The sequence below is a fragment of the Nerophis lumbriciformis genome, linkage group LG06, assembly GCF_033978685.3.
Source record: "Nerophis lumbriciformis linkage group LG06, RoL_Nlum_v2.1, whole genome shotgun sequence".
NCBI lineage: Eukaryota > Metazoa > Chordata > Actinopteri > Syngnathiformes > Syngnathidae > Nerophis > Nerophis lumbriciformis.
Window position 1 is genome coordinate 31,510,052 of NC_084553.2, and position 13,531 is coordinate 31,523,582.

General features: G+C 41.3%; 2 protein-coding genes across 2 annotated transcripts; one reads left to right on the forward strand and one right to left on the reverse strand.

Moving 5' to 3' along the window:
• Positions 1-253: 253 nt before the first annotated feature.
• gfod2 (glucose-fructose oxidoreductase domain containing 2) lies at positions 254-6,307 on the reverse strand. The gene is made up of 3 exons (XM_061964141.2): positions 5,898-6,307; positions 3,827-4,142; positions 254-2,756 (listed from the first exon to the last, which is right to left on the reverse strand). The coding sequence occupies exons 2-3, from the start codon at positions 4,077-4,079 to the stop codon at positions 1,864-1,866; spliced, it is 1,146 nt and encodes a 381-aa protein (XP_061820125.1). The 5' UTR covers positions 4,080-4,142; positions 5,898-6,307; the 3' UTR covers positions 254-1,863.
• Positions 6,308-6,552: 245 nt separating this feature from the next.
• thap11 (THAP domain containing 11) lies at positions 6,553-9,792 on the forward strand. The gene has a single exon (XM_061964142.2). It carries the CDS (start codon positions 6,915-6,917, stop codon positions 7,716-7,718), a length of 804 nt encoding a protein of 267 aa, XP_061820126.1. The 5' UTR covers positions 6,553-6,914; the 3' UTR covers positions 7,719-9,792.
• Positions 9,793-13,531: the final 3,739 nt, after the last annotated feature.

Here is a 13,531-nt window from a genome sequence, read left to right on the forward strand (position 1 = left end):
GGCGCTCAATTCAATGACCTGACTAAATGAGAATAGTCACAAGCACCTCAGGGATCTGTCTTAAGTCCCCTTCTTTACAAGACTATTCTCCCATTTCCCCGAGTAGTGGTCAAGTTTGCTGTCGACAATGACGACTCAACCTGAGCAGTGGTATTTAAAAGATAGTTTATGATTTTCCAAGGTTTTGACATGCACAATATTAGCTTCACAATCACTCAACATGAGCAGAAAGAAGCAACTGAAGGCACTTAAATTAATACAACTGTATTTATTAAAGGAAATAGCTGTCAAACTAACAGTTTCCTAACTTAAACACATTGAGGTCAAAGAGACATGGTCGAATAAAAAAAAAAGGTCAAACAACACAGATAAATATTACAGCTTCAACGAAATTCACAGGCAGACAAAAAACAGATTAAACGAATTGAATCCTTCTCCACACCAAAAACCATAAATAAACAATATTCCTTATACAGACAAATGTTAAATTAATTTTGAAGTGCACTGGCTTGAAGAGATAGCACACTGTTAAATAAGGTTGCAGTCATCAGTGCAAAACAATATAACACAATACAAACTAAATAGGAATGTACTTTTCATCGGGAGGACTGTAAGCATTAGGATATTTAATGTAAACTTACTTTTGTAATAATGCACTGTTGGGATAGTGACAGACCAACATTACTGTTGTGAGGGGTATTAATAAGGTTAACTCTTCAATAATGTTAAGGATATCAGTGTGTTGCTACTGCATGACAATCATAACATATTTCTGGTCACACAATGTTGTATCCAGTGGTTCAAAAATCCATTATAGGGTGAATGAGGCACCACTGTGGATTTGAGGCATCAGTTAAAATCTTTTTGCATCAAAACACGTCTCATAAAACAACCATCATTAGCTCTGAAAGGATAACGCCGTAAACAACCCATCAAATACAGTAATCTAAAACCAAAACTTTAAACATTAAAATGTCGCTCCGCAAAATATTTCAGAGCCTCGTTTTTGCTAGTAAAAGATTATGTATGAAACTGTGATGTATAAATGTTAACTCTGTGCATATGTCACACATTCAACACTATTCTTATTTAGAGTAAACAAAGTGTAACAGATGACCCCACAAAATACAAACAGTCCTTAATAAATGCTCAAAATATGACTGCCAGCTATTTTTAACTACATTTCGATGGAATTAGGATTTTTGTCAGCATGTGGCTTCTCCAGGGAATATGTGATTTCCTCACCATTAACAACAACTGCATTGACAGTGAATGCAGCCACAAACCACTTGCAGCCTCTTTTTGAGGGCTTTGTCTGATAGTGATGGATTTAAGTCACTTCAATTGGGGGCACGAATTCACCTCAGTGTATTTTTTTCCTTACATAGCTTATTATAAACAATCCATGTTATCTCAAATATAATTTATATCCTTGTCTTTTAACAGCAAACCTTGCGTCGTATTTATTTAACATACATTGCAAAGTACTGCACAGTTGCTTTACTTTGCTTGTATTTTTTCCAAAAAAGCCGAGCACCATCAGTGGAACATCAGTAGTATGTTTCAGTTTGTAGGTCAAATTATCTGGGTGTGACATCAAATACTTTCACAATAAGGTGCCATTGGACTTGGATGCTCACAATCTTTCATTACACCCACAAACCAGAAACAGATGTTTTCTTCTACAGGCATTAAGTCCTAAAAGATCAAACATTTCCAAAAAAGAAATTGAATATTCTATTCAAAAGGTGGCGAAAAAAAGCACAAAGTAGTCGTGGGCGATGTTAACAGCACCGGAAGTAAAATCATTCAGGCCCGGTTCCGTCAGACTGTTACATGTGTAGTAGTTGCACTCCTACAATATTAGTTCTTGTTTCTCTGCAGAGCCTCACACAGGTTGTGGTTTGGATCGGGCTCCTTACTCATGATCTCCACACACTCCCATTCCCCGCTACGACTGGACCGCTTCACGGCTTCCACCACCGTCTGCACATACAGGCCATCCTCAAAAGTGGGTGCCATGGCAACTGGCCCGCGTGCCCATGACCTACGCTCCTGGTGAGCCTGGAATGACTGTCTCAGTGCTTTGACCATGGCACCCAGCCCTTGCAGGTGAGGCAAAGGTATGTCTTTCGCGTCAGGTCCAACCCAGCCTCCGTCGGCTAGCAACAGCTCCTCACTCGTGGTGCCGTTGCGCTGACCGTACAGCTCTGTCCCCCGGGCAACCAGTCTCCCGCTGGATCCAACTACCATCACCTCATGCACAAACGAGCCTGGCATGTTGAAGTTCAGGGTCACAGTGCAGCACACGCCACCTGAGGATGCCCCCATCAACATTTGGAAGAAACAAAAATCGTCGCTGGTGACACGGCGGATGCCTCTGATGGTGTCATTTTGTTGTACGAAGGTCCGCAGCAGTCCGTGAACTCGATGTGCCCGGGCCCCAGTCAGGTAACTTAAAAGGTCAATAATGGCGGAACCAACGGTGTGCAGCCCACCTCCCCCCATCAGGTCTTCACAAGTCCAACCGTACGACTGGTCCAGGAGGCTGGGGCCATAAACGCGCACGTCGCAGACCTGCACTTCACCCACGTATCCGTCCGCCAGCAGCTGCTGCATTGCCACAAAAGCAGGTAGGAAACGCAGCGTATTACCCATGATGCTAAGCAGCTGGGGGTAATACCTGGCTGCATTTACCATCTGGAAAGAATCCACAGCAGTAGCAGCTTTCTCACATATAACATTCTTACCTATACCTGCAGAGAGAGAAAGAGAGAGGAAAATGTAATTGGATTCAGATAATATTCATGATTGATTTCTTACTTGACAATAGTTTGACAAAGAACTCTGAGTATGTGCTTTTACGGTCATATAGTGTCTAGTTTTAAGTATGTCTAGTATAGAACGAGTAAAACAATACAGTATTTTGTTTGAAGTTAAGGTATCAAGGAACACTTAAAACATGGATAATAAATTTATAAAATCACAAGTTGTTAAAATGTTATCGAAAAAAGCCTCAAAACATTGCAACTGTTGCCGCAAGATAGTTTTCATATTGAGTTTCAATCATTTTCCTGCTGTGCTTTTAGCATATACACACATGTATACCTATGGTACGATTTCTCATGTTTGAAAAGGATGAACAAAAAAAGGCTGCTTCCTGCTACATGAGATGTAGTTCATAGATAATAAATGCAAAGACCAATGAGGCTTCACTGCTATGGACTTCCATGGCGGGCAGGGCACACACAGCCAGGAAGTTGTAACTATAAGAGGAAGCTGAGGTCAATGCTTAGGAATTCCATTACAAAATGGGATAAATCTCCTCTGCATGGAGTGTGCTAATGATATTGTCAGATAGTTATTGCTTTCATTGATGGTCCACAATACGACCACATGGGAAGGACTGTACACATGAAAGATTTTACTGGAGAACACAAATTTTATTTTTTTAAATTAGCATCTTTAAAAATTGGTAGTGAGCCCAGTAACAGCAACTCTGTTCAGACAGCTGAGTCACGTGACGTCACATAGGCCAGTAGTTTTCTACGGACGCTAACATCAGACCCATTTCCAATAAGCAATATGGGTCAGTTGAGTTTGGTACATTGGATATTTTTGGCGTTTTCATTGCAATGAGTTTTCTCTTTTATTTTTTAAATGAGGCCTAATTCCTGATTAATTTTGTGTTGGTTCAGAACATAATTGCTATTGTCACAAACATCTAACAAGAGATACAAGCGGTAGAAAATGGATGGATGGATAGATATACAAAAATGTGGCTGCCATTGTGCATGTCTGTGGAGTGTTTGTCATGACCTCTTACCCAGTGCTTTGACAGCAATTTGCCTCGTCATTGAGGGTGGAATATAAATGCAAACAAGGTCGACATCTTGGTGTAGCAGGACATCGTCGGATCGACTTGTGTGAAACGGGATACCAAGCTCGTTTGCCAGGCTGCACGCTTCCTCTTCGCTCCTCCCCCAGAGTGCATGAATCTCAAAGCCCTCAGCTTTCAGCAAAGGGACCAGCACTCGTGCTGTGCTCCCTGTGCCAAACACGCCAACTCCAGGCAGCATGACAGTGCCAGTCCCTACAGCCTTAGGTTGAAACCATGGCGATGCTCAGAGGCGACACGACATCTGTAAAGTTGAAGTTTACAATGGTGTTTATAGGGAAGTTGCTGGTTTATGTAATGCAGAGAATTACAGCGCAAAAACTGCTAAATATTGACACCCCCCCAAAAATAATATGAACCTGATACAATATGATATGTCTGTTTACAAAAAGAGAGAGCACCACCCTCAAGAAAAACTGAATCCTGGATTATGGCCCTACGTTAAGGCTCCCGGGTGCGCTACTCTGGCTTGTCCCCCACCCTCCAAAGCCTCCGGCAAAGACTGCCTACTGGGTACAGAAATTATTTTCATTCTACGCAAGAAACAACTAAAGAGTGGCCGTAACAAGGCGACCTTTCCCAAATAAACAGATAACAGATATCCATCCATCCATTTTCTACCGCTTGTCCATTACAGGGTCGCGGGGGTGCTGGAGCCTATCTCAGCTGCATTTGGACGGAAGGTGCGGTACACACTGGACAAGTCGACACCTCATCGCAGGGCCAACACAGATAGACGGACAACATTCACGCTCACATTCAAACGCTAGGGCCAATTTAGTGTTGCCAATCAACCTATCCCCAGGTGCATGTCTCTGGAGGTGGGAGGAAGCCACGCAGTCACTGGGAGAACATGCAAACTCTACACAGAAAGATCCAGAGCCCAGATTTGAACCCAGGACCTTCGTATTGTGAGGCACACATACTAAACCCTGTTCCACCATGCTGCCAGATAATAGATGTACTCTATTCAAATCAGGAGGAAAATTAAATAACAGTGAGGCCATGATACAATACAAATGAAGCCCATCAATTAAATGCCTTAGACCAGTGTTTCTCAAACTGTGGCACGTGCACGCCACCTAATGATATGCCAAGAAACCACTTGATTAAAGTACAATGTTTTATTTTACCATATTCAAATACATTGTTTCAACTGTGTGTAATATTACAGTGGCCAAAAATAATAAATACACTTGGTAAATAACACCTCTGCCTTGTTTTTAATGAATACTTAGGCCTACTACGATACTGTATTTGAGAGCCAAGTGTTTTCTGAGGTGGTACTTCGTGAAAAACGTTTGAGAACCCCTGCCTTAGACCTAACAGATGCCTGGAACTCTGCAAGTAAATAAAAAAAACACTACATGTGCAAATAAAACATGCCACATTGACATGCAGACCTGCTTTTTTTATCCGGAGTCTCACAGCAACTTACTTTAACATACCAATCCCCATTCACGTCAACAGCTGAATATAATATCCGAAGAAAATATTAAACACACATTAATAGTTATTTTAGGCTTACAGTCAATATTCTAGTAAATAGTTGTTAGCCAGCATATAGAGCACCTGGCAGCAGTGTTGCACAACTTTCTCTAATAAAGCTTTAGAGTAAACTGTTAAGTCTTGGGTGTGTTTTAAGGGAGGAAAAACAAGTGTTTACCTTAACACACACACAAGCGATTATTATGCTAGCTCGATTTGTGTTGCTAAATCCTGTTTTACATACACCGTATCATGGTCACCACGTTAGTTCTATCTAGGCTAATAAATACAAGTCGACAACTTGAAAATATTTCAATGATTAACCACAGATAAGACAGACATTAGAGTCAGTGAGCATTGTGATAAGGCTTGCTAGCACGTTTGTCAGCTAACACGCTAGCAGGACAATTTAAATCAAACGCCTTCCGTGAAAAGTTGAAACTGTGCCGCTTCTACAGGAACTTAACACACATTGAGTCCAAAAACAAATAACATAACTTTAGATACTTACTGTATTTATCCCGTCGAGTCCATCAGAGACTGTGGCAAGTGTTCTGACGGGCGCTGCCCAGTTGCTAATGGTAACTTCAGCATAGACGATGAAAAGTGAGTGGTCAATCAGAGACACTAAAACAAGAAGATTGCGCACACTTTGGAACAGCATGAGCTAGATTTTCTTCCCAGAATTTGTTTTTTTTAAATAACTTGTATGTTTGTAATAAAAATAATGTGACATTGCTAAATGCAAAGCATAATGTGAGCAGTAAAAAACACTGTAGTTTATTTTACTGGTCATTAACTTCGAAGTCACCATCTTTCCCGGAAGTGTTGGAAAAAACACACACTTTACTGATCAAATGATAACAAATCATTTTATGGTGTTGTGAGGATTTCTTGTACACAACGTCTGTTTTCTACAGTTATCTAACATAATTAGTATCATCATGATTACGGCTATACGACATGTTTGACACAATCATTAGTATTCATGTAAATATTTGCATATGGTTATCGTATACATTTATAGTGGTGGAAAAACGACATTTTTTAGAATTTTTATTTTTTATTTCTAATAATCAAATAATGTTGACAGTATTTCTAGATATGTAAAACCACCAGGAGACCACTGGGGGCGGTAGCTTTTTAGCAGGGGTGCTCGTGTGGCTGCAAAACCGCAAGGGATTCTGGGACTTTTAGTTCTAAATGGCGGGCTGTTTTGTTGAAAACACAACGAAGAAAACTAGTAGATACGTGCCTGCTTTAAAAAAAATATTTTTTTCGAATTTTTCACACTATATATTTTATTTGTGTTTATTCTAGGTATAATTGTGCGTATGAAGCCGTGGCATTGCAAAAAAGCTGGTTCGGTTCGGTGGAAAATAAACAGGAAGTTGTTAGCAATTGTGGGACGTGTAGTTCCGGCAGCAGGCCGCTGAAGGAGACGCTGCACAGGATAAAGAAAGGCTATTAAAATAGTCTTAATTGGTCCTGTGGGTTGCTTTTTTTTGGACTTGGCGCGGGTGTTAAAATGCCTGGGTTCACCTGCTGTGTCCCGGGCTGCTACAGCAACTCTCACCGGGACCGGGACTTACGCTTCTACACGTTTCCAAAAGACAACACGCTCAGGGAGCTGTGGCTGAGGAACATCTCCCGGGCCGGGGTCAGTGGTTGCTTTAGCACCTTCCAGCCCACCACGGGTCACCGTGTCTGCAGTGTGCACTTCGTAGGCGGGAGGAAAACCTACACCATCCGAGTACCGTCGCTTTTCCCTCTGAGGGGTGTGAACGAGCGCAGAAGTCGACGCGGATGTTCCAAGAGGGTGTCGACAGCCGCTCCTGGAACCCCCGCCGCCGCTGCAGCCACCACCGGGATTGTCATCAACACCGTGCTGGGCAACACGGCCGAGGGCGCCGACGCCCTCGCCACCGGCGACAGCATTACGGTGGTTCAGATCGGCCAAAACGGGGAGTACATCGGCACGGCGCGGCTGCCCGTGGCAACAGAGGGGTCGTACACCGCGCCCATTGGCGACGCCAGCGAATTAACCGCCGACGACTCCTCCGCTGAGGGAAAGCAGCCGCCGGTGCAATACGTCAGCGTCACCAGCAGCCCGCTGGACCACTCGTATTCGCTGACCACCGGCACCACGTCCACCGAGCTTCTGCGCAAACTCAACGAGCAGCGAGATATCATTGCCCTCATGGAGGTGAAGATGAAGGAAATGAAAGCCACCATCCGCCAGCTCAGGGTGGTGGAGGCCAAGCTGCAGGAGGAGGTGCGGGACCGCGACCGGCTGCTGTGCGGCAACGCGGCGGCCCTGAAGAAGATATAATATACGAACTCGTCTAGACATAAGGACAGAGGATGAGGATTTGTACACAAATATTGTATTTTCAACAAGTACAGAGCTGATTTTCATAGCCCTGGTGCGTAAAGATGTCTAGTTGGGTAGTTGCAGGAAAGCTGACCTGTTGCGCAATCGTTGTCACCAACTGCTATTCCATCCTCCACAAACTCACAACTTTGCATATTGCAAATATAGACTAACAATCATGTCGGTCCGTCAGGAAGGTTGCATTCTTAAGATGTGTTCTTTATTTTTGTGAATTAATCGCATTTGTTGCTGCAGGTCGCTGGCATATGGTAAACAAAAACACATGGTTAGAGCTGCAACCATTAATCGGTTGAATCGATTAATTCGATGTATAATCTGTTGCTGTTATTAATCGTTTAATGAGTGTAATTTGTAAAAAACAAAACAATCATCCAGACCACATTGGAGTGCCCTGAAATTAAATACATGATGAGAAAAACAATAGAGCACATTAGAGGGGTGGCGTGTGCGTGCTGGAATCTGTGTGGTGGATAACAGCGTTTTTAAATGTTTTAAAATCATTCATTCAAACAATGTTAAGCATATAATATATTTTTATTTCAACCATTTCCCCTAAAACGCATTGAGGCAATAACGTGTGTTTTGCCCAATTACTCAATTGATCGAAGACAGTAATCCATAAATTAGTGCACTTCCAAGCACAGTCGATAGCTTCAGTACTATAAATGGTATCTGATGGCAAAACACCCTTTTTTGGCATTCTTAATGACATCTAAAACATATCACAGCCTTTTTTTTAAATTCGAGTGTGGTTGCAACATGCTAACATACAACTTGTTTCTATCATAAGTGCGTGTGTTTGTGCGATGGATGCATTTAATGTGCTTGTTTGTGCTCGGATGTTTTCAAACTCATACAATAGAAATATTAGTGACTGATTTTCTCTGTTTCTCGCAACATGTGCTCTAAATGCACAATATGTTACATGAACACATTTCTGATCTCTAGACTGACATTTGTGCCCAGCTTTCACATTGAAGTAAATGCCATTTTGAAATAGATCTGTTTCATGCAAGTTATTTCAGATCCTTTGCCTAAACTTTGCAGCTGTAAAGACAAACCTGCACAGCAAATTGTGATCAACCTGTGCTGTATTTTCAACATGCTTCAGCGTTTCTATACAATTCTATAACAGCACATTTAAGTGTATTTTTATGTTGTAGTAATGTGTTTCCCTTTGTGCAGGTTCATGTGGAGATGGTGTTGTTGTTGCAACATTGTTTCCTCCCTGTAGGTGGCAGTAACCTCTGAGCATCTTGGATGGTCTTTCACTTGATGGTTCTCATGTGGAAGTGTTGACATGGTAAATATACAACAAGTTAGTGTCCTGTTCTTTACACTTGGACTGAAGTGGTTTTTGATTGATTGATTGAAACTTTTATTAGTAGGTTGCACAGTGAAGTACATATTCCGTACAATTGACCACTAAATGGTAACGCCCGAATACGTTTTTCAACTTGTTTAAGTCGGGGTCCAATTGATAATAAATAAATGGGTTGTACTTGTATAGCGCTTTTCTACCTTCAAGGTACTCAAAGCACTTTGACACTACTTCCACATTTACCCATTCACACACACATTCACACACTGATGGAGGGAGCTGCCATGCAAGGCGCTAACCAGCACCCATCAGGAGCAAGGGTGAAGTGTCTTGCTCAGGACATGACGAGGTTGGTACGAGGTGGGGATTGAACCAGGGACCCTCGGGTTGCGCACGGCCACTCTTCCACTGCGCCATGCCAATTGATTCAATGTTTAAACACCAGTCATGAAAATAGTACGTGTCAAGAGGAAAGCTACCAAGAGACGTATGACACGGGTATTGACGAGAGAGAGATGACTCAGACTTGTAATCTCATCTGGATTTATTCTGTATTTTTTCACTTCCAACCCGTGTTGCATAATGCCTTAATCCAAGCACAGTCAATCACATTTACCCAACTCTTACCTTCATTCTCAATGGCAGCCATTGTTGCACTCCAACCCTTTACGTTCAGCCCCAATAAAAATAATGATGGTAATTTTTGTTGTATTATTACATTTTATTCTGTTTCTGTCGCTCATCCACAGTCATGCATTATATTAGATACATCAACAGGATTGAAGGGTTGGCTTGCTGCTAAGTGTGAGTCTTCATCTGGAGGAGCGGCCTCTTTACATGCAGGTAAATGCTTCACAATTTAAACGTATGTAGTGTCAAAAACGTATAGGCCCTCGCTATATGCCGATCATGCACTCTGTGCGTAAGGCCTCGTGATCTGTGGGGGCTCCATTTTGCATGAAGAGATGCAAGTAAAATGTCAATGAGTGGCAGTGGGTTTCATATGACTTTTTACTGCAAACTTGTAACAGAACATAATTCAGAAAAACTGCCTTAAAGCAACATCAATCTTTTGCCACTTCCCAAAAAACATTCTCTTTACAGAAGTAAAACAAATGGCCAGGATATAAAAAATCGAGGGCTTAGCGGTAAAATAAGATTCATTTTGTATAGATTTTAAAAGGGAACTACACTTTTTGATTTGACCAATCAATCATAATGCCTATTTAAACAACCTTTTTTATGCTCTCTAATTTGTAAAATATGGCAAGTATGAGGTGGCTAACAATGCAGTTAATGGGAGTACACTGTTCCGCACATTAAGGTCTCTTAAAAACACCCAAAAAGCGCCAACAATAGGCTACTTCATTTACATCTTGTGACCTAAATATAAACCAAGTATTAGCAATATTTTTATTATAAGCGCTAACGCAGACAAACTATTTCTAGCGGTGCTGTGATCACAGAGCTAGCTGGCTTGGCAAGCTACAATATTGACATACTGAGCTACGGCTGTTGCTGCTGCATCGCCACTGAGCTGGTGAAAACAATCTAGATCAGGGAGTCTCAAACTGTGTTACATGTGCCACTTGTGCGTTGGCTCTATCTAGTGGTACGCCAATGAATCAAAGTACAATGTTTTATTTTCCTATATCCAAACATGTTACTGTTCAAACTGTGTGTAATGTTTCAGTGGCCAAAAATATTACCTATACTTGTTAAATAAAACCTCTGCCTTGTTTTTAATGAACACCTAGGCCTATTATACTACTGTATTTTAATGTACCTGATCATTATGGTGGTACTTGGAGAGCCAAGTGTTTTCTAAGGTGGTACTTAAGAAAAACAAACAAACAGAAAACCCAGAAGGATGAAGCCATAAACCGACAAGTTGGTCAATTTTGACATCCAATTTGTATTCTTAGATGGCGAGAAAGACACGAAAAGAAGCTTGTTTTCGGCCCCTTTTTAATTTTTAATCCTTAGTGAGGATTATCACTCGGAATCCCAGTGAGAGCAGACATTATACAGTAAGTTATTGTTTTATTATGTGTGTAGTTTGTATATCTTGTTCAGTACTTAGCAATACTTTAGTGTTTCATTAAAGGGGGATCTGTTTAGCACACAACTTCTAAAACGTGCAGCTCATCCTCCCTATATTCAGGCGAAATAATATAAGGTCATCATTTGTACCAAAGTAGTTGTTGTTGTCTCCCATGAAGTCTGCCATGATTCTAGTGTTGTTGAAGGAAAAAGCAAACACTGTGATGCGTCTGTGAATTTAACACATATGATTAAAATGAGCAAAATATGTAAATATTATTTATTATGAATGTGTCTGCTACCAAATTGCATTTACACTTACAGTGTATATATAAAACAATGATGGAGGCTTTTAGATGTTTTTCAGAGTGCTTAAGGCGTAACAGACAAATTCTCATTACCTGCATTGTTAGTCACCTATTGCTAGCAGTTATTTAAAGTTAAAGTACCAATGATTGTCACACACACACACTAGGTGTGGTGAAATTAAACTCTGCATTTGACCCATCCCCCTGTTCACCCCCTGGGAGGTGAGGGGAGCAGTGAGCAGCAGTGGTGGCCGCGCTCAGGAATAATTTTGGTGATTTGACCCCCAATTCAAACCCTTGATGCTGAGTGCCAAGCAGGGAGGTATGGGTCCCATTTTTATAGTCTTTGGTATGACTTGGCGGGGTTTGAACTCACAACCTACCGATCTCAGGGCGGACACTAACCACAAGGCCACTGAGCAGGTTACGAGTTAGAATGCATAAACACAAAGAAAACATGTGTTCATCTCGTCTTACATAAGGACTGTGACTTTGAATGATAGACAAAATTCTCCCAAAAAGTGTAGTTCCCTTTGAAGTGTGTTTTGAGATAAGAGTTGTTGTTAGGCTTTAACAAAGCTGTTTGCAACTTCCTCACAGTTACATTTTTCAAAGCAAAGCAAAACAAATATAACAAGAACACCATTGGCTAGCTTATGTTACCATTTGTGGTTTAAGTGAAGCAACGAATAATTTGCAGTCATGTTATTGATATGAGTGTGAATGTTGTCTGTCTGTCTGTGGTTGGCCCTGCGATGAGGTGGCGACTTGTCCAGGGTGTACCCCGCCTTCCGCCCGAATGCAGCTGAGATAGGCTCCAGCAGCCCCTGCGACGTCAAAAGGGACAAGCGTTAGAAAATGGATGGATGGATGGATGGTGTTGATATGATAAAATATCCCTATTATTAGCTAATATCCCCCAAAGATAATGCGCGTGCATGTGTTACCTACGTACATAGTTATTTCATTACATCCTAGAAGCTGTCAAGGGGTGGGATATATCTCTTAAAATACAAACCTCTACGCGTTTGTGTAAATGTTGCAAACAGCCCCTTTTACGTTGCAAGCAAAAAATAAGTTATAAGCATTCCCTCCTTTAGTTGGCGTAGCAGATGTCACAGTGAACCCCATGAGATCCACCTAAAACATCTAGTCTTATTTCGCCAGCATTGGCTTATAGCTGAAGATTAGACTAAATCTGTTTTGCCAAGTATGGGAAAGAAGAAAGTGAGTGTGAAGGACAGTGCTAAGAAGAAGAAGTGGATACTATTCATTGACTTACAGAAAGAAACGATCAAAAACATGACCGAGTGAAGCCGTTTGAGCGTATCACTGCTAGTCTGCACCATACTGAAGCAGAATGAGTCTAACACCAGCCAATAATGTTAAATATCTAAAGTACAGACATGAAACTATGGAAAAGCTGCGTGTGGTGTGTTTGACAGAGAAGCAGCTGGAAAGAGATACTGTAAAAGTCCACTCTCCAAGGTAAATACTGTACATTATTATTACATTGCTTTATAAAAACAATGGTAGTTGTTAGTAGTACATTATATTGTATTTATTGTTTTATACAATATTTCTTACCTAAAACTTGATTTCTTTTTAAAGGCAATGTTACAATCTGTTTTGGGGGGTGATTTAATTTCAATGGGAGACGTTGATTTGAGATACAAGTGTTTTGAGTTAAGAGCTCCGTCACAGAGCCAATTAAGCTCGTAAATTGAGGTGCTACTGTACTGTAGATTCCATAGTTGTGATCCAGCCACTTTTGTGGTCTGTTTGTGCAATGCTTTCTATACAATACATATTTGTTAGTGCAGTCTAAAGATGTTCTGCAATCCCTCCTAACACGTGTGTTGTGGCACTGTGGTGTATTTCATTAATGTGTCCTAAGCACCGCAATGTGACAATGTGAAAAGTGTGTGCCAAACATCTATACAAACAGCTGGAACTGCTGACAAAGTAGCCGCTGTGGTGAATTGATTCAGGCCAGTGGCTTCAGACACAGACAGATTAGTCTTCAGTTAATGGTCGTATTAAGCCGCAGATTAACAATGGGACGTCTTTCCTCCTCT

Bases quoted from the DNA above. Each gene is read 5' to 3' on its own strand.
- gfod2 (XM_061964141.2), bottom strand. From the start codon at position 4,079: ATGCTGCCTGGAGTTGGCGTGTTTGGCACAGGGAGCACAGCACGAGTG. The intron at 2,757-3,826 runs GTAAGAGGTCAT...CTCTCTCTGCAG, and splicing joins AATTGCTGTCAAAGCACTGG to GTATAGGTAAGAATGTTATA.
- thap11 (XM_061964142.2), top strand. From the start codon at position 6,915: ATGCCTGGGTTCACCTGCTGTGTCCCGGGCTGCTACAGCAACTCTCAC.